The sequence below is a fragment of the Hemibagrus wyckioides genome, linkage group LG09 (genome assembly GCF_019097595.1).
Source record: "Hemibagrus wyckioides isolate EC202008001 linkage group LG09, SWU_Hwy_1.0, whole genome shotgun sequence".
NCBI lineage: Eukaryota > Metazoa > Chordata > Actinopteri > Siluriformes > Bagridae > Hemibagrus > Hemibagrus wyckioides.
Genome location: NC_080718.1, coordinates 894,519 through 921,660, shown reverse-complemented (window position 1 = coordinate 921,660; position 27,142 = coordinate 894,519). Strand labels below are relative to the sequence as shown.

The 27,142-nt window shown below is 38.3% G+C and overlaps 2 protein-coding genes across 2 annotated transcripts; one reads left to right on the top strand and one right to left on the bottom strand.

The window, feature by feature from the left end:
• Nucleotides 1-8,206: 8,206 nt before the first annotated feature.
• LOC131359523 (polyadenylate-binding protein 1-A-like) lies at nt 8,207-11,682 on the top strand. Its single transcript, XM_058399463.1, has 11 exons — nt 8,207-8,374; nt 8,504-8,665; nt 8,756-8,908; nt 9,198-9,290; nt 9,387-9,557; nt 9,779-9,874; nt 10,086-10,323; nt 10,436-10,521; nt 10,674-10,769; nt 11,110-11,356; nt 11,562-11,682. Exons 2-11 carry the CDS (start codon nt 8,540-8,542, stop codon nt 11,591-11,593), a joined length of 1,338 nt encoding a protein of 445 aa, XP_058255446.1. The 5' UTR covers nt 8,207-8,374; nt 8,504-8,539; the 3' UTR covers nt 11,594-11,682.
• A 3,882-nt stretch (nt 11,683-15,564) lies between these two features.
• Nucleotides 15,565-16,492, bottom strand: LOC131359526 (hatching enzyme 1.2-like). The gene has a single exon (XM_058399466.1). The coding sequence runs from the start codon at nt 16,024-16,026 to the stop codon at nt 15,610-15,612; it is 417 nt and encodes a 138-aa protein (XP_058255449.1). The 5' UTR covers nt 16,027-16,492; the 3' UTR covers nt 15,565-15,609.
• Between the last annotated feature and the right edge of the window lie 10,650 nt (nt 16,493-27,142).

Sequence of the window (27,142 nt, the reverse complement as noted above, 5' to 3'; positions counted from 1 at the left end):
AAGCTAGATCCCTTGCCACTATTCGATTTAAGACTGATGTAGGTGTACTGTTGCCCATTATAAGAAAATGCAAACAGATGTTGTGAATCTGGATGTAACGGAATACTAAAAAATGCTGAACATAAATCAATGACTATGTACCATTTGGTGTCACCTGGAATATTGGAAAGCAATATATGTGAGTCTGGAACTACTGGTGCCTCTGCTTCAACAATATGGATTATGACACGCAAATCATGTACGAGATGCCGCTTGTCTGAATTAGGTTATTCTGGCAGGAAATATTGGAGTGTTACATTGATTTTGTGTTGGGATCAATACTCCAGCTTCTAATAAACCTTCAGTTCTGGGCCTTATACCGGCTTGGGCCTGCAGTGTTAATGGATATAAGATGGCAGTGTTGAGCTACAAGGTGAACTTTTTTCATGTTTAATAATTTACAGCAAGACACACTGTGCTCTAAACCACGCTGAAAAGGTACAGGTTTTCCCTGCCAAACTTTTTCTTTATTAGTGGGATATTTGTGTCTGCTCTGGCTGGTTCAATTTATTTCTAATTCAGCAAAGAAATAATACTGACTTCAGCTTTAGGAACAACATTCTCTTCTAATGAATCCATGAGACACTGTGTTCTGTCTCTCCATCTATTCTGGTATTCATGAATGAATTTCACCACATTCTCATCCTCTCTCAGGGTCATGTGTTCAAGCTGCAGTGCATTGTGAGATTTCATGTCAAAGATGCTTTACAAAATGGCTCCCAGTAGAGTAAGTGCACTAGATAGTGAGTGGGGTGTGGGTTTTTTTCTTTTTTTTTCCCTCGGCTAGTCCACTCTCTATCTATCTCTTTTTCCTTATCATGCAAACCATTCCAAAATCTCCAAACGTCTGTAAATCACTCAACAATTCTACATTCTATGTCCATTCTCGATAAATATATCTATTTTCCACATAAACATTCAGTGAACCCTATGTTTCATTTGTCTTAAAGTTACCATAATGTGTCTAAATTAACAGTTTTTGCTGTGCCTGTTTTTCAGTTTAGCGAGCCTGGATACTAAGAAAATACAATTAAAGTGAACCATTTAAATTTTATTTGGTTCAACATTCTAAATACTTACGAAAATTAATATTATAAAGTTGCATTTAAATAAATATATTACATTTCATTTTTTCTTATTGTCCACAAAAGTTCTATCAACTATGTTACCAGTAGAATTTTTTACAGTGAATCAACTGTCATACAGGGTTTTACTAGGTTTTTCCTCAACTTCTCTACAATTATATTAATCTTATCAATTAATATTAATGTTGCCAATCCTCTCTCCCAATGGACGATCATGGGCTCTACTGTTACAGCTGCTGTTTATTCTGAACACTAATTATATTGATCTGGTCTCGGATTAAACAATTCCACTAGTGGTTTATCATCTTCTCTGTGTGAGTCCCCAATGTAATCAAACAAAAGAATAGTGGCTTTGCTGGGGGCTGAGGCCTCAACCAATTCACACAATACTGGACTCAATAATTTGGGCCTCCAAACTTTTCTAAGTTCTTCATACCAATCTGTGTCGGGGAAAGTTCTCTGTAAAGTATACAAGCCTTCAGACTTTGTTAAAGCCCACAATTTGTTAATCAAATCTTCTGACTGCCATCGCTCTACACCAGACCTGGGCGTTAAGTCAGTCATAAACATTAAAGAACAAGTATTGATGCTGTGCACGCAATACAACTGTGTTTCTTGTATTTTGAAAAGCCTGGAGTTTTATTGTTTACGTATGGATGTGCGTGCGTGTCTGAACAGCAACCGGTGATGCTGGCACGTTAATGCTGGTCAGCTACCCCTAAAAATGTCAGTTCCCGTTAAAAAAGAAAAGTTGATTCTGAATGCCGCGTTTTCAACAAGACATGGACTGCAAAATATTTATTTACAGAAAGCAAAGGTAAAGCCGTGTGGTACACAGGTTTCAAAGATTACAATCTGAATCACCACTACGTGACCAAACACGAGGAGAAATACCAGAAATTGTCTGATGAAGAGCGCGCAAAGGAGTCGGAGGCTATGCTAGCTACGCTGCAAACCCGACAAGGACTTTTTACAAAACTTCACACACCCAGAGATGCAGCTGTCAAGACGAGTTATGTCATATCTCAGAAAATCACTAGAAAAATAAACCGTTTTCTGACTGAGAGTTTATTAAGGAGTGTATGGTGGACATGCATTTAAGAACATGCCCCTATTTTAACAAGTTAAAAATAAAATGAAACAGTGATGCAACGATTGTTTTTGTTTTAAACTGTTTATTACTTCTTACAGGATTATTTTCCTCTTTGACCTACACAATAATTCATAAATTTACATAAATATTTACAGAATATCCTTATTCTTCTGTTTACCAGTAACAGCTAATCAAAATATATAATTTACTGCTTTTTAGAATGGAAGAAAATTAATATTGAGCAAAATTAAGTTCAAGTTATTGTTGGTTTGGCCGTCCAACACAGTTCATACTTGTTATGTGGCCCGCTGTAGAAATGAATTGCCCAGCCCTGCTCTACACCATCTCTATCTTTGTATGTTCACTCATCCCAAGTGTGTGCATACCTCTGGTCTCTGTGTCTAATTCTCGGAGGGCCGTCCAAATTTATACAATCTGAAAAAGATAACAGTACACATCCAGCAGAGGACACCAGTAAGGTATCTCAGTGTTTCAATAAAGGCAGTGTAGTTTTGTCTGGATCACACCTCCTACAAGTTACTGAATGACCTAATAAAATACAGAACCAAGTTCTAGGTGGATTCTTCTTAACTACCCTTTCCCTTTGTGATAAACTTATTACAAGTGGTTCTGGGTATTGTTTGGGGTAAAAATACAATATTTTTAGTTTTTTCCTGAACAGCTCATTCATGCCATGCACTCTTAATCCTTCAAAGTGAAAATCCCTGTTATCCAACCACTCTCTCTCTCTCTCTCTCTCTCTTTCTCACTTTCTCTCTCTCTCTTTCATTCACAAAGAATTTGCACACACACCCACTCACACACACTCTCGTGCATTGACCTTAAGCATGCACACACACACACACACACAGTTCACTCGCACCCCTACACGGCGAAATCTCTTCGGCACACACACACACACACACTCTCAATAGCAGTAATAGGATGCTTTGAATGCTTTTCCTCAAGTATTTTCATGTGAATAGCACTAAACTCTTATAGATAGGGATATAAATGGTCTCACAAATTATTTTTTTACTAATATTTGTGGGTCAACTGTAAGGTCACCTGCAATAAAGCTCCTCCTAAGCCTGCGATCCCGTCCCAACTGCCAGGCGCTGATCCAGACCTCGGAGTATCGGGGACCTCTTGAAGTTATGGGCCACATTCTGCCGCCTCCTGACAATGACACTTCTTGCCACTACAATAGGGTCTTTTCAGAAAATATTGTTTTCTTTCACTGCGGTCAATGAGCTCTGACAGAGCATGATTTCTTATAAGGGTGGGCGTAAATGCAAAGCCGCTTCTTGTCAGAGTTCACTATAAACATGTCGCCATAAGCTCATGCCCTAGTACCGTCGTCTATTTATCGTCTTTTACCTTCCACCTGTGAGTGGTCGTTTCAACACAATATTTAACTTCATTTTAAATCGGAACCATTCCAATAACACCTTCAGCTTTTCTTCATTACCTCTACGATATATCTCCAAAATATACGTTTCAAATTCAACCTGTATACACTCCATACCCCGCAATGTATTTACACAACGCAAGAATTACCAGTGCAATCACTACTTCAATCCAGCTTCATTTCAAATGCAGCACAATCAGCAAAATATCACCCCCAGATTCAGATCACACTTCACCGTTACACAGTGATTTTCTCAGCATCCGAGAATAACAAAGTCAAGCGTGTACACAACTAGCCATACAATACCATCACCCAGATTCAAAGCCACACAGAAGTTCTCAGATACACCACAACAACAACAACAAAGACAAACACACCTTATTTACAACGGGGCCCCCTTTTTTTTTTTACTTCTGTTTTTTGTCTTTATTTTTTCTCTCTTCACTATCACCTGGACCCGGGAATTTCTACTCAGCACTTTTTCTCTTTGTTTCTTTTCTCTTTCATCATTATCACCTGGACCCGGGAATTTTACGTCTTACTTCTCTGTATTTCTCTTTATTCCCTTTATTTCTCTGTATTTCTCTTTATTTCTCTGTATTTCTCTTTATTCTCTTTATTTCTCTGTATTTCTCTTTATTCCTTTCACTGTATCACCCGGGATCCAGGAATTTTTACTTGTTACACCTGTTACTTGACTCTTGATTTTCTCCCATTGACAGTGTTCTTGTTCACAGAATTTAATTTCTGCTACTGAACACTCTGTTTGCTTCCAAACAAGGTCTTTTTCACAGAACTTTCATACCACCTGGAACCCACCAGGACTTTCGATCATACTGAACCCTGCAGGGACGTTTTTTAGTTCATTCACACATCTGACACCATCCAGTCTTTATCATGCATTAATCATGCAATTTTATCATATGATTTTATGTAACTTTAACTTACGATTACTCTATCAAGACAAAACAGAGCTGATCCGTCCTCGGAACGGGCGCCTCCACCTCCCCAGACCACACACAACTAATGCAGAATTTCCATTAAACAGGCTTCTGCCTTACCTTTGTCCTAGATGGCCAAGTGTCTGGTCTGTGGGTGGCAGCTGCAACTGCAGGTCCCAGATCCGGGGCTCCGTTGTGCTTTGTTCCAATCGCGTATATTCTATCACGTCGGGGTCACCAAAACAATGTGGAAAATATTTTTACCCCATACCCCATATTTTTTGTCCCATACTATAATGTACTACTTAACACTACTCCATTAATACTTCGCTATTATCTGACTCCAAACTCCACATTGACCCGACAGCTCAGTCAAGCAAGACTCTAACTAAAGAAGACGAATCATGCAGACTGGATGAATGCAGATACAAGGTTTTATTTGCAATCAGCGCTGCTTACAAGAACTGAGCTGCTCATGAATGAACATCCCAACAACCTCTGAAATAATCATCACAAAACATAGCCTTTTTATTCTTTTCTCTTATCTTTTCATAATATTCAATCCAAACCCTCTTCACTGAGAAAGTCCCACCTATTTTCGTTTTTGGAATATCGGGTTCTTTTTGGACACCATTATATCTTTAATTTTTAACTCTTTCACATTCCATTATAATTGGACGTTTGAGATCAGTCATATAAAAAATAATGGGCATCTGTGCTCTTATCAGTGGCACTTTCTGGCTTTTTTCATTTAGCAGTTCACTCTGACCTCTGAAGACAGCATGGTTGAGTTTCGGGGCCTCTGCTCCATCTATGATTGCTTCAGTTTAATTCATTGCTCTATTTTTCTTTACATTTGCACCAGCCTGCAGTTTTAATTGCGTTTTCTCTCACGTACTCTCAGCCATATAGCGGGGCACGATGACCCTGGGCACAGCTCCAAGTTTCGTCTACCACTGAAAAGGCCTACCAAACTGATGTTACCCTCACTGTTTCTCATTCCATACCAGCTATGTAATCTCAGCCCAGAGTTAACAAGCATTGCCCAAACCCCTCATCCCGCACGTTTGTGTTAAACCCTACATTATTAAACCTGTAAATAGAGGTGATCAATAAATTGAGGTGGTGCCTGACAACCCAATCATGCTGTCCTCTGATTCTAATTGTTTTATACATATCCAAACAAGAATGCATTCATATACACCTTAAACACTCTAAACCATTCAAATACACTTTAAACACTCCAAACCACTTTGAACACTCTAAACCAGTCAAAAATTACTACCACAAGATGTAGGAGACAGTGAGGTATTTAGCAGTTTCAGCACAAGGATCTGTAAAGGTGGTGTTTGAAACTTCTAAAGTGCATGTCCTCTTTCCATTACAACTATAAATAGAAGTAAAAAATGTGAACAAGTATAAGTAAATCTGCTTCTAATTCCACAGCCCATCCTTAGATTGCATTTCTGATCCAAATAGATTCATCTCCTGCACAGAGACACATGTAAAATTGCTGTAGCCCAATAGCAACATCAAAAGAAGTAAAATGCTCATCAGCCCAACCATAAGGAAGCAGAGATCTTACTATGATCCAGCGTGCTGTAGCCTTGCTCACAGATCACAATGTTCTCTAAAGAAAGGAGACAAAATTGAACGTATTCAGTGTGTTGATAGCAAAGACTTGCAATACTAAGTTACTGTTAATTCATTATCTACACAAAGACTATTCATGCTTAACAGACACACCTAAACAATGCACCCTTCTTGTCTTGTTAAAACCTTACTTCATCAGACCAAAAACAGAAATGGTGTTCAAAACTACTCATGATGCTACCTCATCGTTTTCCTGTTAAGACTTATGTTATACTTAACAGTATACTTAATAGTAACCATTAAAACATGATAAAACACTTTGCTGTTGAAATGTGTGTGTGTCTGTCAGTGTTTACAGGGCACAGGTATTTGTATCAGTGTTTACAGGACACAGGTATTTGTGTCAGTGTTTACAGGACACAGGTATTTGTGTCAGTGTTTACAGGACACAGGTATTTGTGTCAGTGTTTACAGGACACAGGTATTTGTGTCAGTGTTTACAGGACACAGGTATTTGTGTCAGTGTTTACAGGACACAGGTATTTGTGTCAGTGTTTACAGGGCACAGGTATTTGTGTCAGTGTTTACAGGACACAGGTATTTGTGTCAGTGTTTACAGGGCACAGGTATTTGTGTCAGTGTTTACAGGGCACAGGTATTTGTGTCAGTGTTTACAGGGCACAGGTATTTGTGTCAGTGTTTACAGGGCACAGGTATTTGTGTCAGTGTTTACAGGACACAGGTATTTGTGTCAGTGTTTACAGGACACAGGTATTTGTGTCAGTGTTTACAGGACACAGGTATTTGTGCATGGACACTACAAAAGAAAAAGGACACATATAAAGACAGGGTCTATAGCTTGTAAATTGTTTCCTAAATAAAGTGCTTAAAAATAAAAATATATACATCACAACAGAAGGAAATAGTAAGCACTACAGCTGGACAGTCTGACTTGGTAACTCATAAAGAATAACTAATGTGTGCTGGACACTACTGTGTCCTGGGGAATCAGTTTTAAACAAATGACCAGCGAGGATCTAAGCAGATTCACTTTAACAGAAACTTGCTGCTCTACAGATTCAGAGGAAAAAAGTTCAAATTCAGCAAAGTCAGTATTTCAGTATTTAGTAAGTAATGCTTTGGTGTGTGATGGGCAATTACAGTATTTGTGCAGTAATTCTGCTTTACATAATAAAAAAACTATGAAAAAGAAATGTTACTTGGTGACTGGTCAAATATCAACAATAAAAGTTGAGTTATTGGGTTATTGGGATGCTGTATAACATCAGTAAGGTTAATATAAGCTGCTGCTCAAGAGCTACTGATTAGCTTACTTAGATAACTAAAGCGGAACTAGCCATACACGACATAATTAAGATAATGACAGATTTGTTCACATACACTAGAAAATCCTTCATTACTGAGAGCTAACATTAGATTCATATTAAAGAAAATGACCATTATGATGATTACAGCACGTGCTCACCTCTACATTTTCACAAAGATGATGTTAGTGAGACAGAGCAGGTATCTGAATATGAAAGAGTCTTTCTTCTGTTCTACATCTTAAAACAAATCCTGCAGGTCAGGTCATGGGTCATGTGTGTGCAGGTAGCGGGATGGGGTCAGGGTTTTTCTACCGAACCGTTAACACTCGCTGCATTTAATGAAACCGGAAAGATACCTAGGTTCAAAAACACTGCGCGCGCTGTAGCTCGGTTTGCTGTGCTGTGATTGGACAACTGCTTTTTATTTATTTTTTTCTAATACAAGTAACGAGAGATGTGGGATAATGTAGTGGAATAAAAAGTACGATATTTTACTTCAAAATCTAGTGGAGTGAAAGTAAGAAGTCTCAAAGAAATGTTATATTTTAGTAAAGTACAGATACTGGAAAAAGACACTTAAGTACAGTAACGAATTACATTTACTTCGTTACTGCCCATCACTGATAATGACCTCCTGATGACCCGCGCGGGAGGGGGGGGGTCAGGTGAAGGGTGGGTAGTGGAGAGAACAGCATTGCTATGGCAATGACGGAACACAACGCATCATACAAAGAATCAGAACATGACGTAGTGTTGGTCAGCCACAGTCCAGAGCATCGGCAAGTTAGGAAAAGCAAGCAGCAGTTCACATCGCACCGCGAGAAAGTTTATTTCAGATAGAGCCAGCAGTTTCCTTGCTTTTATTATTCAGACTTGGTACAACGGTAAGTTGTAAAGAAATATGCTATGCTATGTTAATTAATAGTTTTGCTGATTATATAAATTAGCTTTATGTGCCTCAAGAGGCGAGTGCCGTTAAAGCTAACTCTTTCTCTAACTTTTTCTTTATTCAGTTCCAATCAGAGGCCATTTCCAACTTGCTGCCTACTATGGAGCCTGAGTCCATGTCTGAACTACCACGGTGTCCATCTCCAGCTCCTGTGAAACTCACATGGGGTGAAATCATGGACTCCGAGGACAATGAGATGGAGAATGTAGAGCCTTTCTGTTTCTATGTAAGACTTGTGAATATGTTGGGCATACATAACATAAGGATGTTGTGTCTTTCATCCTCTAATTCTCTCTCTTTTTTCTGTTTAAACCAGAATCCCTGGAGCATGGATTACATCAACCAGGTAGAGGAGCAGAAGGTAGAGAAGGACATAGAGGAGCAGAAGGCAGAAGAGCAGGCCAAAGTCCAGCAGCCGCCTGTTAGAAACACAAAGCTCCTTAATGAACGCCTCAGCAAGAATAACAAGGTACTGCAGTAAAGTCTGTCTGCAGATCAAGGCTTAAGAGGACATGCTTTATTTCCATATAAAGACAAGTTTGTGTCTCTATATAGCATATAGCATTTCTAACAGTTTTTGTTCAGCTGTGCTATTCAGGGTTTTTGGGGAGTTCTTTGTAACCACTATGCTATGCTATGTTAGTAGTTTTGTTGATTACATAAATTACCTTTATGTGCCTCAAGAGCCAAGTTTCTTTAAGGCAATTTCCAACTTTCTGCCTACTATGGATCCTGAGTCCATGTCTGAACTACCACAGTGTACATCTCCAGCTCCCGCAAAACTCACGTGGGGTGAAATCATGGACGCTGAGGACAATGAGATGGAGAATGTAGAGCCTTTCTCTTTCTATGTAAGACAATAAGCTTGTGAATATGTCGGGCATACATAACATAAGGATGTTGTGTCTTTCATCCTCTAATTCTCTCTCATTTTTTGTTAAAACCAGAATCCCTGGAGCATGGATATCATCAGCCAGGTAGAGGAGCAGAAGGCAGAGGAGCAGAAGGTAGAGGAGCAGAAGGTAGAGGAGCAGAAGGCAGAGGAGCAGGCCAGAGTCCAGCAGCTGCCTGTTAGTGACAAAAAGCTCCCTAATGAACGCCTCTGCAAGAATAAAAAGGTACTGTAGTAAAGTCTGGCTGCAGATCAAGGCCTGAGAGGACATGCTTTATTTCTAGCTTTATTTCCATATAAGGACATGTTTGTGTGTCTCTACTTAGCATATAGCATTTGTATCAGTTATTGTTCAAGCTGTGCTATTCTGTTTTTTGTATGTTTTGTTTTTAATTAACAAATTGGCTTAATTAACAATCTGGATGTTGACTCTGCCCTGTTCTGCAGACAGTGAAACTACTGTTGAGGAACCTTGACTGCAATGTGGATGACAGACAACTACATGAGGAATTCCATCCCTTTGGAACTGTGATCAGTGCAGAGGTCAATTTCAATTACTACCTTCACCTCCCCATACTCCCTCTTTTAGGTTAAAATCACTGTGCACTTGTAGCACAAGAAGATGAGGGTTTTTTATTGCGAACTATTTAACCGGTTTATTTTCTGAATGTGGAAATCTATTATATTGTTACCATATAGTGCATGTAATGCTCATTCTTTGCTTTTCGCATCTCTAAATCTGTTTCCTCTGCAGGTCAATATGGAGAATGGCCATCCCAAAGGCACTGGCTTTGTCATTTTTGCATCTCCTGATGAAGCCAGAAATGCCATCATGAAGATGAACGGCAGGGTATTGGGAAGCAGGCCAGTGTATGTTAGTGTGGTTCAGAGCAAGGAGGAACATGGAGGAAGGCACAGAGAGAGGGCAGAGAGTAGCCTGAAAGAACCCTGTCCAAATCCACACCAGGCTCAAAAGAATATTCAGCCACAGAGTAAGTCACACTTCTCAATTTGTGTTAAGTTTACAACATTGTTAAGGCCTCAATAGGTCCCAATCATAATACTGATTGGATGATAAAGTGAAATGTTTGGTTGTGGCTACAGATGCATCTCCAGAATTGAGGAGAACCAACCAACAGGACAGGAACATATGCAGAGCGCAAACCACACTGCAGTCCCAGGATGCACAGGTATTTTTCTGATTATATTACAGGACTTTAATGATTTTTCCCATGTTTTGGTCACACATTTTTAGCTTAATGATTGTCTTAATACTGAGTGATGGATTACTATAAAATACTAAATCAAACGCTGGATGTTGATTTTGCTCTCTGTTCTGTAGAAGAGTAAGGTGTTTATAAAACATCTGGACTACAGTGTGGACGACAGGCGCCTGCATGAAGCGTTCCTGCCATATGGAACAGTCATCAGTGCAAAGGTCACCTAAAATTACTAAACCCTACATTTTATTTCTTTTTTTTGTTTACTTCTCCTTACCTGCTCTATTATGTCAAAACCAGTGTGCACTTGCAGCACAAGGAGATGAATGTGTAGTTGGGTGTTTTTTTCGAATGGTTGCTACCTCAAATTACTATTAACACTGAAGAGATTCATATTGAATGTGCAATACCAGAACCCTGATACTAACATAATATAGCTATTTTCATTATGTTTTGATGTAATGACAGTGCTAGTTTTTCCTCAAGATTAGCCACATACAGTAGGTGTGTGTAATATTAACTTTTGTGCTTGCTGTATTTCCTTGCTGACCCCTACAGGTGACTGTGGAGAATGGCTGCTCCCGAGGTTTTGGATTTGTGAGCTTCTCCTCTCCAAATGAAGCAGAAAAAGCCATTAAGGAGATGAATGGAAGGATGATGGGCAGGAAGCCACTGTATGTGACGCTGGCTAACAACAATAAGCAGCGCAAGGCTTCCCTCACCCAGACTGAGTGTACAGGAAGCAGTGGTCCAACTGAGCCACACACAAGACCTCACAGATTCTTGCAGAGGGTCCATTCACATCGTGAGTCACAGCTGACCTTGTAATACAAGAAATTTAATGCAATAATAAAATGAAAAATATCAATAAGTGCAATGGTTATACAAACTATGATAAACTGTTTGAGAATTACTGTGATATATAACTGAATAGCTACACAATAATTCTGAACACACAGCGTGTATCTGTGACAGTAATAGGGTAATATGACTCTGCTTTTCTCTTTCAGGTCGTCCCTCTGTTGCACCGGCCACCAGATAAACCTTTTAAACTTTATACTTCCTTTTATCAAAATATATATATTGATTTATATTATTATTATAAATTTTGTTAAATTTTGTGAAACTCATTTGTTATTTTTGAATTTTTATATATTATATTATCATACTCATTGCATGTAAAAGCAAATAAACAATTTGGGGCGGGGGGGGGGGGGTATTTCAGCAGTTGATCATGTTGATAACATGCAAATATAAAGCACACCAACACCAAAACTCATCAAGCTAACAGGGTTTGATTCCTTTTTACACTGAAATCTCAAATCCTTCAAGGTATTCTGTCAATAGCAATAAAAAGAACAGGAAAGAAATTAATTATGTTGCTGCACTTAAAATACCTTTCATACTGCGTGTACTGTATGTACACTGAACTGAAGTAAACTGAAGTAATTCAGATGACAGATTTTTAAAAAATTTATAATAAGAATAAAAAATATATTTCATTCATGAGTTCATAAGAACTTTATTTCTTTCCAGTTTACCCAATATTTCTGAAAAGAGGTAAGAAAAAAGAAGAAGAAAAAGAAAAAGACCAGATGCCCAGCGGTGCATGTGTAGGACACTGTGAGGTATGTAGCAGTAGTGTTACAAGGATCTGTAAAGACGGTGGAGGAAGCTTCGACAGTGCAACTCTTCAGTCCATTGCACCTGTAAATGACAAAAACAATGTTAACATGGCCACTTTAAGAGCTGGACTACAAGTTAACCTACTAAGTAAAAAAAGCTTAAAGAACAAACTAAAAGCTTACAGTGAGGAGACAGTTGAGAGTGTGTTTGGAGCGTAGCAGTTGGTGTTCTGGGTGAAACTGTTGGGGATTCCACTTGAACAGGTTACAGAATCAGCACACCCAAAGTTCACATTCAAGATCTTAATAGTATTCACTCCTGCACAGATATACAGGTAAGCTTACTGTAGAGCAGCAGCAACATAAAAGTATTTAAAGTATTTAAAACTTGTACTGCAACTACTGTACGATGGCTGGACATTCCCATGGTGTTTTATATTTGAGGATAATTGTTGAACAGATGAATGTGGCACTTTCAGGCATCTGGAAATTGTACCCAAGGATGAAATCTTGGCTGATTTCTTTTGATTTTCCCATGGGGTCACACAAGGAAGTGTTTGAGGTGAGCCTTAAAATACATCCACGGATGTGCCTCCAATTAACTCAAATGTTGTCAGTTGACCTATCAAAACGTCCATGACATCAGCATCTTGCATCTTGCTTTTTCAGCTGGGGCAGTGGCATCTCTGCTGCAGACAGGAAGAGACTGGAAAAAATCATAAAAATAGCTCTTTCATAGGATGCAGTCTCGACCCAGTGCAGATGGAGGGAGAAAGGAGGATGATGGTCAGGTTCTGGAAGACTCTGATGACTCTGGGCAGCTCCTGTAGTGGTAGGCTACTTCACCCCAAGTGTTTGAGAGAGTGGTACTGTAGGTCTTTCCTCCCTGCTGCTGTGAGACTGTACAACCAGCACTGCTCCCAGTAGCCCCTTCCACAAACTGGACAATATATTTTGGGATTTCTACTATATCATATGAGAATTGTGCAATAACACAAGATACTTTATCTTGATATTTTCTTTATTTTTTTAATCAGATTACAGTTTATTATTATTATTATTATTATTATTATTATTATTATTATAAACTAAACAAGATAAATAACTGAAATTGTATGAATGAATAGAATTGTAATGAATTATACTTGTTATAACTTGATAACAGAAAACGTTTACAAAAATTGCCCCAGATTACTTGATGTCATTTCATCGATTCTCCAGCAGGTGGCGCAAAGGGATTGTTGGATTTGTTTTACAATTTCTCTGACAGTTAGTGACATGCATTTATGAGTACTGTGTTCATATTTACAAAGCTCTTCACACAGTTAGAGCAACAACGGTCTATAAGGAACGATCTAAGTAAGTATATATTGATATATGAGTGTAAGTAAATAAGTGTAATAAAGTGTATGTATCAACAATAAGAACAATACAATAATAGTAATTACATTATTATTATAATAATTAATAACGATAACAAACATAAAATAATAATAATAATAATAATCATCATCATCATCATCATCTTCGTGACCCCAATCCGCATCTCAGGTATTCCCACATGGTGTCTCGAGCCGGGTGAATCTGTGCATTTTAGACGTCACGTGCGCGTGCGTATTCGCTTCTTTGAATAGTTTATTTGTATCTTGTGGACTATACAGTATGTAAACTCAGTGGCGGACCGTGCATTTCACACCTAGGCCTTCACTGGTGTCCTTCCTGAATTAATCCTCATCTCTACCATCATTATGACGCCACCATGAGCATCGCTAGGCCATTTTCTTCTCAGCCCTCAGCGATTGTCCATAAACTGTACACAAATTCGTGATCGCCTCAGTCCGCTTTAAGTTTCATATGAAAACTGCGGCAGATTTCGGCTCCTCCCCGTCTTTCAATCCGCAGAGCGAGGATCAGAGGACAAGTGTGTGTGTGTGTGTGTGTGTGTGTGATCAGGAAGACTAGTATTTGGCTTGTTCAGTACGTTATACACATCTATGCAATACAGTGGAATGCTGCAATAAGTTTACCATCCTACCCTGTTAGTCAAACCTTTATTTATTTATTTATTTATTTTACTATTATACCCTCATTGGGGGCTGAGCCCCCCTTAAATGAAACTAGGATCACCCCTGGACGCCACGGCAATAGATACTAATCAACCATTAAATAACAAAGTAAAAAAGAAATTAGTCTACAGTATTTCACACCTCACAAGGAATAGTCAATTTTATTACAGTTACTTTTCTCAAAAAAGACATTCTTGATGACACATGCAGCAAACTGCAATCTCCCAAGGATCCGAAATGAGACGCAGAGAATATAGAAACAATGTATATGGGCGGTTCGCTGCCTCTGACTACTCCAATTATCCAATCAAAGGACGGGAAATTGCTGACGTAATCATATGCCTGCTAGATGGCCCCAGTGACAACAACTCGAAATCTGATTGGTTAATGTAACAATTTCATTGCCACTTATTTTAAGCTACGGGCGCCTGCACCATTGATTCTGAAGGCCTTAAGGCAGATTTCTTTCACTCTGGTGACACATGATGTCTGCCACTGGCTGAAATATGATTAGATACATACTCTTATCATAAATATACACTACTGGAAACAGCGCAACCGAGAGAAAAGCTATGAAATGTAGAGAATAGACTATTGGGAATAATTTAATACACATTCATGGAAAAATATATTAAATATATTAAAATGCAAGTCAGTGATTCAGATCACTGCTGTTTAGGCCAGCAGAGAAGACCTTGCTGGAACTGACGGTCCACCACTGGTAAATACACTGTTTAAAAAAATTAAAGGAACACTTTGAAAACACATCAGATCTCAATGGGGAAAATATCATGCTGGATATCTATACTGAAATGGACTGGGTAATGTGTTAGAAATGAAAGGATGCCACATCATTTGATGGAAATGAAAATGATCAACCTACAGAGGGCTGAACTAATGTAGTATATTAGGATTTTCTCACAGGATTTGTTTCTGCAATCATGTCTAATGTTGTTGATGATCCTTGAAGGTTTAGTTTTCATATTTGTATGTAGTCATACATGTCTAAGTGCTGGTTCAATTATACCAAACGAACAGGACATGGTGTATTAGGATTCTCTCACTGGATATGCTTTTTGAAGTCAAATGTATAGTTTTTATATTTATATGTAGTCATAGATATCAAAGTGCTGGTTCATTTATACAAAACAACATTCAATAAAATGCGAGTACGTATGTGATACTGAGGTGGAGGGAGTAACAATAAATCTTGCTGGACATTCATGGTCCTGGCATGATGAAAACTGTTTCATGGGGTTTCAGTGAAATACTTTATTAAAGCACACACCAAGAAAAAGATGCATGTAGCCATTTTATTGTATGATTTCATATTTTGTTAGCGCAGCAAGTGAAGCCTCTAAACAATTTCAGCACTTGTAGAGGGTGTTGATCCTCAGGATGTCGATGGCGGACAGTTCCTTTCTCTGTCCAATATTCACTGACGGATCAGGAATGGGAGTGATGGTGTCCAGCCCGTTAATGGAGAAAGCTGTTCTTCCATAGTGCATTACAGAGGAGTAGTCGTACGGAGTGTTGAGGTTGTTGGTGTTTTTCAGCTCGAAATTAGACTGCGTGGTTGGGTCGATGTTTTCCCAGTTGATTTTGACGTACTTGTCACGGTCACTCCTAGTATGCTCGTGGTAGAAACCAAGTGCATGGTTCAGCTCATGCTCGACAATGCCATAGTAAACACAACCCAACCTGCTGAGAGAAACCACCTGAGCACCACCTGATCTGCCCACATTAGAGAAACATCTGAGAGAAAAAAGAGGGGAATCAACCATGTCACTTACGTCAAACTAAGGACACTGTACATTAAACAAAATTAGAGAACTCCAAATTCCATTTTCAGGTACAGGGATTGGTTCAGTGGTTCTCACCCATCTTTGCTCTCGATGCTAAGGTAGGAAGTTTGATTTGTCCTGGGAACGAAACGAATGCAGGTTTTGCTGTGGAAGGAGGCCATGGCATTGGCTATTACGGTCCTGTCAGAGAAAGCTGTAAAGAAAACGTTCAATACATTAACAAGTAATAAACAGAGATGTGTCATAATGAGGAAGTCTTTCACTTACAGAAAACACTGCTCAACGTGTAAGGCACCTCCACTAGGCCATTTGAGGACTTCTTCCAAAAGCAGCTGCTGTCGCTGCAGACCAGAGCATTCCTACCTCTTGGCAAGAGTATGTCTCCCTCCAACAACAGTTCACTGGATCCTTCAACCAGAGAACAAAAAGGGATAAAGACAGCAAAATCAATAAGTAGTAATGGTGGTGTCTTACAATTTCTGTCACTGGTGCCAGCAAGGAAACAGTACCCAAAAGAAATAATTACAAAAATCCTAATCTTAGAACAAGACAGGTTCTAGGCCCATATTTGTCGAATGTGTAGCAGTAATAATACTGGTGTAGTGAGATCAGGGAGTTATCAGACCGTTGTTGATGGTGAGAATCCTTGACGTGATGTCCACATGCTCAGGTTGGTCGAGATAGAAAGCTTGCGAGAAGCCAAGCAGCAGGGCTAGAATGGAGAGAGACACTATAGACTGCATGATGCTTCAGTGTGGGGAGATGATCTGGATGCTCCTTCACCGTAGCTCGGTGACTGCCAACTGTCATTTCTCACTTTTTATACACACTGACACACACAGAAACAACTTGGAGTAGCTTTCTGGGGATCAACTCTAGGCCTTAATGTCCACTGTCTAATGTGTGGAACTAAAGGGAGGATCCTCTGAACTCAACACTTTAATGCCTCACTGAAGCATCATGAGAGTTAGGAGATTGGTTGGATAATCAGGAGTAATGGATGGACTTTAGCTGGACCATACCTCTTAATGACTGGTTGTTGATCTATGTCTCAGACAGGCTCTAGTTTTATGGAGTGCCTTGTATATTTGAAGGACTTACGAGTTAACCCAAGGTAAACATTCTCTGAATGAATATCTGAGCCATATGGCTGAAGGTCATGTGATTTGTATCCAAAATTTACAAATATGTGTATTTTTGCTCTGGAGAAGCAGGACCTGCAATTAATAATTGTTTGAGAATGCAGACAAATTGACTATTCAGGAAAAGTAAGGTGAACTTGCTGCTTCATTTGGAATGAAATGTGTAGCGTCATTGGCCATTCTCAAATCAACACTGATCTGCTGGTCATCCCAGATGTTTTATCTCCAGCCCAGGATCTCGCAATGGCTCTGAACAACTCCCTGACCTGCCCTTTGGCCACTGCTCACAACCTTGGGGTAACCATGGACAATCAGCTGTCATTTTCCTCCCATGTTACTAATGTCACACGCTCATGACAGTTTCTTCAGTGCAACATCAGAAGGATTCAGCCATTTCTGTCCACACAGGCTGCTCAGGTGCTTGTTCAGTCTTCAGATAGGAGAGTTCAAAAACAGATGGCCAGCCCTGTTCCTTGAGAGTGAAGTAAGTAATGTTTATTACTGTTCATGGTGTTTAATGGCTTGCAATTTGAATTTTCTAGTTATCCTGCATCCTTATATGATAGTAATTCTAATCCATTGTTTATTGTTTAAAATTTTCAGATAAATGCAGAGTTCTTGTGGATCACTACCAAGCCACCGCGATCGAAGTTCCTGTCACAGCAGGACCATTTCTCAGACAAACTAATACAGCAATCTTCAACAAGAAAGGAGGACTGAAGGGGCAGAAGATCAAGGATGTCCTGGATATCAAAGATCCTGTAAGTAAAAATCCATGGGAAATGCTTTCACTGTATTGAGGTGGTTATTGCAAGGTTTTTTTGTCCTTAGCTGCTCATTTAAACATTTGAGAAATGGTAAATGGCCTGTTTATATGGTGTTTTTATCCAAAGCACTTCATTGCATTTGCATTTCATTCACCCAACTCGCCAACCAGACAACCAATGGCTTTAGACAGCCTGCTCTCCTCCCTGTTCTGCCATTGCACCCACTTCTGCTAAATTCTATCTTGATTGTTGCCCCTGCTTTAGTGTGACAGCATTGACATCAGGAGGGAATGCATCCTGAGGAGCCTTGTGATCTATCTCAATGAGGATCCAGACTCTTTTTTACAAGGAATATCTGGTAAGTTTATCACAATATACCTCCCATACGGCCTAACACAGTTACTTCGTCCATGACACGTTATTATCGAATCACATGAGTCATGAGTCCTAAATCAGTAAATACGCAAAGAAAAATTCTGTATTTGTATTCTGTAAATGTATTTTGTGGTTTAAATATAAATGATTCTCTCCACAAAATAGTTTTTTTGTACACAATATTATATATGTATTTAAAAGTATTAGCAATTTTCATCAAAAACATACAATTTTTGATGTATTTATATGAATAAAATACATATTTATATGTACATAACATACATACATACAATACATAACATATTTATATAAATAAAATAATGCTCCTCTTAGGTCCAAGACAGACCAAGCTAGCCATCGGGCTGTCGGGTTTGTACAAATGCAGTCCCGGGTCTTACACTTTTTCCCCTCTCTCACACAAGCACTGAACGTCCAGCCCTACATGTCTGTCAGCTGTTGTCTTTGCTCTGTGATCAAGCACCACTTGTTGACCCAGATGAAGACGATGTGAGACAGTAATTCTTTGGCGTCAACTTGGTGTGTCACAGCCCTTAAATTCACACTTTATCTGTAGCCTACCTCCTTCCTTTTCAGTCAGTAAAATAAGTGTAGTTTAAAAGGTGTGATTAATTGTGAACACATAGCGCCAGAAATAAGTGATTTACATGAATTATCATTTTCTATCAGTATTGCATTAGAGATTTTTAGGATGCTTTTAGACAATCTTTTTTAAATATATATAATATATACTTAAAAAGTTGCTTTATTGACAAATTCAGTGTGTTCTTCTTCTTGATGCTTGGCTGTTGTTCTTTTAAATTACAGTTTCATGAAATCCTCTCATGGAAATGACTAAAGTACCAGGACATAGGCCGACTGTATATTTTTAGTTTTCATACATCCCTTAAAATTAAGAAGGCCTTGTGACCCCCTCTGAAACTTTGGCAGCCTCTAGTGAGGTTTAGGACCCTGCAGGTAGGGAACCTGTGCCTTAAATCACACACTTAAGTTGAACTGAGCAGTGACAGGGAGTCTCAAAACACCCACACACAAATGCAGTGAAGTTGACAAATAACAAGCACTTCAACAGCTTATATATATAAATACATATACAACGTAGCATGTAAATATGTTTTTAATAAAAATCACAAATACTTATACAAGTTGTCAATTTCTATTATATACATTTGTGAATCATTGTGTGAATATTCATTAATATTGAGGGCTATCTGATTCCATACACTATAATGAGAAAATCCTATGACCACCATCCATACCCTTGGCTAGATGTTTTAGGCCAAATATTTCAAGCTATGGGATAGGTCATGTCTGCCTAGCAACTGCAAAAGAAGGTGATTTAGCATATTTCATAATATTTGCCCTGGCACCTGATGTGCTAAGGATCTAGTCTGCATCTCTAAGCTGCAGTTGATAATCTAAGAATGTTTTACAGAGAATGTGAAGATGTCATATCATGTTAACTGTTGGGAGACACGGGCACTATCTTGTGATCTATGTGGTCTCTTTATCTGTGCCTGCTACAGCGGTTAGAATAGGTTACCTGCATATCTTTTGTTTGGTTTTATAATTCAATTCAATTCAATTCAGTTTATTTTGTATAGCGCCTTTTACAATGAACATTGTCTCAAAGCAGCTTTACAAAAGAAGAAAACAGAGAAAGGGGAGGGGAAAATGAAAAATAATAATAAAAAATAAAAAATAACTAATTAACTAGAAATAAGAATAAATTATTAAATTCTGTAGTTAGACTATTTTATTTTATCCCTAATGAGTAAGCCTGTGGCAACGGTGGCAAGGAAAAACTCCCTGGGATGGAAAGGAAGAAACCTTGAGGGGAACCAGGCTCAGAAGGGAACCCATCCTCATTTGGGTGACACTAAACAGAAAATAATGTAACTGTAGCTGATTAATGTCCTTTCTACAACAGCAATCAATGACCCATGAGGAACTATTAGGTCAGTGTAGTTTCTAAGGTCATTATAAACACTAGTTCTTTGCTGTCACGGGCTGACAGATGTAATGGCATGTCTGTGATGGTGTGAAAGTCCCCAAGTGGCTCTGTCCATGGCTGTCTCCTGGTCCACACAGATCCATCCACAGCATCAGTGGGCACCATCAAGCGGCGAGACTCCGACCAGGGGTAGGGCAGCGGTCGCACTGGAAACTGGCAAACACTGGGAGCTCAGGAGTGGGGTGTATAGCTCGACAGAGAAGGTAGAGAGAGAAAGAGAAAGATATTAAGTTTCTGATCATGTGATGTTTAAAGACAAAGTAGAATTATGTGTAAAGTGCAGGCAGGGACTCCGGCAAGACTAGCTATGACAGCATAACTAAAAGGGAGAGCCAGAAGGTCAAGGTTATAAGTTGTTGAAATTGTTCAAATTTGATAGAGATGGGAAGATATGAAGGTAGAAAAGGGACCTTACCTGGAGAAATTAAATCACAATAGTAAGCAACAGTATTTGGAAAAAGTAATAACAATAAATACCTGATCGGTTTTCAGTGGCTCTGTGCAAGTGCTCACAAAGGTAAGACAGCACTCCTCTACTGACCTATGGCAGCAGCACTGACAGTATGTGGTGACTCTTTACAGAATCATGACAGAAAGTCAGAACACAGACTCCAACTCACCGATAGAAAGGCAGGGGAAATCTCACAAGATGGTGCCCATGTCCTTCAGCACTTAACACTTCGTGACGCCAACTTCACATTCTTAGTGTATAGTTTATGGTTTTTGGTGTTCATCATTCTCCTTAACGCAAGTGTTGTGTGTATGCGTTGTTGTCCAGGCCTCCGCCACTGAGGTTGCAGAGAGACACAGTCATGGGGATTTACACGATCCGAAGAGATGGTGCTGAGGAGCCAGAGGATGTGGGAATTGTGATCGAAGGCATTCAAGTCTTGAGCAACATAGGCAATGTCCATAAGCATAAGCTTTCCAAAAAACCTCAAGTACACCTTCGAGTTTTTCCAGAAGGTTATAATGAATTTGGATGTGCACAAGCTGAATACAAAGATACAGCAGCTGAAAATCAAGTTGTTTGTACACTGCCAGTCTTCATTTTCGGGTCTTTTGGAGCTGTTTTTGTTTTGCTTTTCCATTTTCATCTTTGGCTCAGTCAACAACCAATGACCATCAGAGACTTCATTGATGTTTTTCTTGTCCTGATATTTTCAAAGAATTCACAAAGCTCACAGAGGCAGACTATGGGTGTTTTTTTACATATTTTACATATGACTGCAAGCTGTTTAACAGTTATAAGGAAGGATATACAACCACGGGAAGTGGAGTGACTTTGCACTACCTGGATGAACTAAGGGTTGATGGGGTTTAAGTGTGGAATTCCATGGGCTTCACCTCAAGTTTGCCTGCTTCACCTCCAACCCAAAACCTTCACCTTCACCTCAAGTGTGACTCTACCCTCCACCCTTTTCAAGCTGCCATAGAGCTGATGCCAGTGTCAGCCGGTGCATCCATTTTTTCCCCGCTACCCTTCACCTGATCACATGACACTTAACACTTAAGTTGAAATGGATATAAACAGATTTGAACAAAACTGTAATTCCCTTTGATTGTGAATGGCCAGAATTTTTTTGTGTAACAAGTCAAATTTTACAGTTTGTTACATATAAATGAATATGGGTATCCATATTAGTTATTATCAGATGGGTGAGATTTTTTTTCTTCTTCTTTTCTGTAGCCCAAAAGTGGTCGATGCAACCAGTTTCTGTTAGCCCCTAGGATAATACACCAAAAGCAGTTTTTCAGTGTATATGAGTAACTGCAATTGTCCTAGTTTGTACTATGGGGAAGAAAACAATGCCGTACCTCTCGAATAAGCAAAGTAGAGGGAATTTTACTTTTGCCATATTGGTTATACATGACATACATGGAAGCTTCGATGTAATTTTTATTTTTTTATTTTAGGATTTTCAGGTTAGTAAAATATTGCTCTTTTTCATTTGCACTTATCTGCGTGGTAACAGAAGATGTAAGCCTATTAGATTTTAAATTGCTCAGGTGTAAACCTAATTCCCGCAAATGTTTCCTACACCCTTGTTGTTCAGCTTTTATTACATATACAGTTACTGTATATCTAGAATAAGGAATGTGTTTTATAATTGATGTTTAAATTGTTCTTTAGTTAGTATTAAGATAAACAATTTAATAGAAGCTGTTTTGCATCATTGGTGTTTGTTATATCAAAACCACACATTGGCATCCCCTGTGTGTAAAGCAGTGCAAAGCTCTCCATCTTCATAGAGCCTTTGTTTTTTGTGGCTCAGGGATTTGGAATAGCTGGGAATTCATTTTTCACCAGTTATGAAGCTTTTACAGAAGTACTATTTCAGGGCACTGCTCTTAAATCCTTTTAAAAGAGTTAACCTTGCAGTCTGGTTTCAAGTCTAAAAGTTAATATAGTGGTGTGAGTATTGAAGTATTGATGATGCTGAATTGAGGGTTATTGTTATCAGCCTTGTCAGTGATTTTCAGGTTGATGTGTTCTAACATTTAAAACTTGTAAGCTGCACTGTATAGATCCTTTGAGGTTTTACTGGTTATTATTGTAGCTGTATTTGATAAAAATTAGTTGGACTAACTCAATTAAATTACAGTGCATGGATGAGTGTCGCGTCCGGTCTCTGCCGCCCCGTGCGTGAACCCGGACCTCCGTGGACGCTGCGTGCATCAGCACGCCATGGAGAAGACCCATATGCAGGATTCAGAAGGCACTGCTTTATTAACATAAACACAAGACAATGGGAAACTAACCTAATAACGAAGACATGACAACACTAACAGAAACTAAAACATGAACAGAAACTTGACTTACAAACAACAAACATAGAACAATGACAGGTACAAAAGGATCCCTATTTATAGGGCACAACATTAAGACTAATGGGGAACAGGTGACATGGTGGGAACGAGAACAATAGGAAAGGAGTGGCACAAAAAAATACACACAATAAAGCAGGCTTCACAGAATCACCTGCCAGCTCCCTCTCTAGGCCTGTCCACCTGTTCCTATATATATATATATATATATATATATATATATATATATATATATATATATATATATATATATATATATATATATATATATATATAGTTGGAGCTATATATATTTATTGGATGGAAGTCCTGCCCACAACTGAGTTCACCCAATGAGTTATTTTTTTCAGTGCAGATGGTATTTACAGTACATTCTGGGAAGTTTTAGGAGATGACTTGCTAGCAGTACTCATTGATAGCTTGACCAGAGGGTCATTGCCTGTGGGATGCTTTACTGAAGAAAGATGACTTAAGAGACATAAAAATCTGGCAACCTTTGTCACCTTTGTGCTCTGATATGAAGTTATTATCAAAAACACTAGCTATCAGATTAAGAGAAGTGACTGGTCGCCTCTTTCATATACACCAGACATATTGTGGACCCAATAGATCTATTTGTGATAATATTTAACTGATTAGAGGTATTCTGGACATCTCTAGATCATTGGATTTAAATTGTGGTATATACATATGTGTGTTTATCATAAATATTTCATCAGGAAGTGCAGGGTGAATCCTAAAGTACAGGAAAATACAGTTTCATAACAGTTAAGCAATACAATATCATATCATTTTCAATCAAATTATTACAAGGATGATCACAGATGTGATTTAACAATGATTTGTGACAATCTCTGTGTAGCTTAATTAAAGGGCCAGGTATTGAAACACGGACAAAACTGAAAGAAGGCAAACTCCTCTGAATATCATCACCCAAATGAGGATGAGCTTCCCTTCTGAGCCTGGTTCCTTTCAAGGTTTCTTCCTCATATCATCTTAGGGAGTTTTTCCTCACCACTGTCACCTCAGGCTTGCTCATTAGGGATAAATTTTAGACATAAATAGTAACATAACTTAAAATAATAGTAACTTTTTTTCATTTTAACATTTTTTCTATGTTTCTATACTTTTGTAAAGCTGCTTTGAGAGAATTGTTAAAAGCGCTATACAAATAAATTGAACTGAATTGAATTTGCTTGATCTTGTTTTCATTTCTGTGATCTCAGAATCACAAAATCCTGGAGGAACTGATTAGATACTGAAAGTAGAATCACATTGTTTTCTGTTTCCAAAACTGCAGTGTGGCAAAAATTGAATTCTGTAACTTTTTCTGTACATTTAAATATGTTGATGCTTCTGATGCATAAGGAGTCAAAAATCAAATGGTGTGTATGCCTTTGTAACATATGCAGGCAATTTAACAAAGGTTTTACTGAATGATCTGTACCCCTGTAGACTATTTAAAAACAGCTGGAGTTTAAAACACAGAGACTTACAATTGTTTATTAAAATAAAGAAATAAAGAAGTGAAAGTCTAACCAGTGAAACTGTGTGATAAATTATAACACAATTAATGTGACATCACATTAGGCATCACATGCCATGTAAATGTAAGTAAAAGGGGGCGTGGTCAACAGCAGGAGAAGTAAAGGCAAGAAACAACCTTCTATACTTTTTACTAATAAAGAACTTCATACTAATTCATTACATTTTTACCCCCCCCCCACACACACACATAGGGATATAAAATTGCCAACACTAATGCAGTTGACATCATAAGTTTAGATACTAGCAGAATATGGAAAATGGAAACAAACAAATAAATGAATAAATAAGAGGGATCATAAACAATGAAGTTTACATATAGTCCACAAGATACAATAAAAACTGAATTAACACAAATGAACCAGTTCAAAAGTTTATATAAGCCTTACTAATAATGTTTTCATTTATTTCATACCTAGTAGCATAACACAAAAAAGTGCTACACGACTGGGTTAGAGCATCTCTACATCTATACATAGCTATATATGCACACACAGATTTATTTGATTGTTTATTTTTATCTTAAACAATTTTACACTATTTCTTGGTATTGGTAAGGAAATACTTCTGGTACAGATAAAGGTACATCTCATCTTATTGTCTAATCTAAGTAAGATTTTAGGTTGTTGTTTTTACATAAAGCATTGTTTAAGGAAAATACCTTAAAATATTGCTGATTGAAACATATTTCTTCTTTATAAATAATAAAGTTACGGTTCATTTTACAGATTTTGAACTATTTACAGATTAACTCTATATGAACACTTTCTATGAACTATATAATAAAAGATATAACTATTTCCAGATGAACTCTATTCCGGGTCTACATAGAGGGAGGAGGGGGTGATGGGGGGGTCTTAATAGGAGGATGAAAATAGAAGGATTAATAATTGTAGTAATGATATTAAATGAAAGACAAACACAGACACATCATTTAGACTAAACCTTAAAATTACAAAATTAATTTATACTTACCTGTGGAGAGCCAAAAGGGATGTAGGGACAAAATATGAAATGTACAAAAGTATTAAAAGGGAATTAACTAGTTAAAAAATTTGTTTGTGTGTGTGTGTATGGTGGGAAATGGGGAGGTGTGGGGGTAAGGGAAGGATATTGCTCAGAGTCTCTCCAAAGTCTTCATCATCTTCTTTACGTGCTGCTGGAGGAGATCCCTAATGGTGGCTGCGAGTAAAATACATCAATAAAGCCTGTAAACTGACCCTATCAACAAATTACACACACACACACAAATCCAGTATTATGTCACTGTCTTACAGATACAATGGTGAGAATTTGTGTATCGTGGCGTCAGAAGATATTCAACACTTACAATAAGCTCTGTGAAGTAGTTCTCTGCTTCAGGCTCCTCCTCGTCTGCATCCCACATGTTGATGAACTCCAGCAGGTGGTCCAAGTATCCTCCCATTAACTTTAGGAAAGAAAGAAGACAAGCTCTGTTAATGCCAGGGTTAAAATATGAGAAAAGAAAATGCGATGAAATGCGATGATCAAACTACAATTCTAGCATTCTTTTTAATCCACTGATAAGACTCTTACCGACTCAGGTGTTAAGTCGTTGGTTAAATATTTGTATAGAACCCAGCAGAGCTGAGTTTCAGGACCCCTTATCCTCCTGATGAAGGATAGAATAGTGTTCACTGACTAGAAATACAAAAAAAACAAAAAAAACAAAAAATGAGAACTTGTAAAGAAGGAGATATGTGTGTTTGTGTGTGATGTGTTTGTTTGTGTGTGATGTGTGTGTGTTTGTGTGATGTGTGTATGTTTGTGTGTGATGTGTGTGTGTTTGTGTGTGTATGTTTGTGTGATGTGTGTGTTTGTGTGTGTATGTTTGTGTGATGTGTGTGATGTGTGTGTTTGTGTGTGATGTGTGTGTTTGTGTTTCATAATAACACATCAAATATTCTGTCACTTTCCTCACAGTAAAAACAGCTTGAGTAAAGGTTTGTTTACCAGAAAGGTATTGGATGGATCATGTTGATGTTCATACGGCAGCAGCTGAAGATTTCTCTCAACATCCTTAACACACACAAACACAATTAGTCACTGCAATTAACACAATTTTGCAATGCCACAATAAATAATCCCTTACCTGAATGCCAGTGAAACCATCCTCAGTGTGGGCAAAATAAGAGAATTCCTGCAAATAACGGGAAGATGAAACTCAAGATATATTTTATTAAAATGCTCTTCTAAAAATCATTAATATCAAATCTCTTCATCAGAGTAATGAATACTGTGATTACATGTGAGAGGGAGGAGTCTGCAATGTGGGAGGGAACACTTCGGCAGACGCTGTACAGCTCACCAGTCCTGAGAAACTGTGAAGAATAAAGCATGAAGATCATAAGGGCTTTTTATCATAGCAGTTTCATACTAACACA

What these genes read in the sequence shown, in the direction of transcription:
- LOC131359526 (XM_058399466.1), bottom strand. Translation starts at nt 16,026, where the DNA reads ATGGTTGATTCCCCTCTTTTTTCTCTCAGATGTTTCTCTAATGTGGGC.
- LOC131359523 (XM_058399463.1), top strand. Translation starts at nt 8,540, where the DNA reads ATGGAGCCTGAGTCCATGTCTGAACTACCACGGTGTCCATCTCCAGCT. An exon ending in TAGAGCCTTTCTGTTTCTAT is followed by an intron (nt 8,666 to 8,755) that starts GTAAGACTTGTG and finishes TGTTTAAACCAG; the next exon opens with AATCCCTGGAGCATGGATTA. An exon ending in GCCTCTGCAAGAATAAAAAG is followed by an intron (nt 9,558 to 9,778) that starts GTACTGTAGTAA and finishes CCTGTTCTGCAG; the next exon opens with ACAGTGAAACTACTGTTGAG.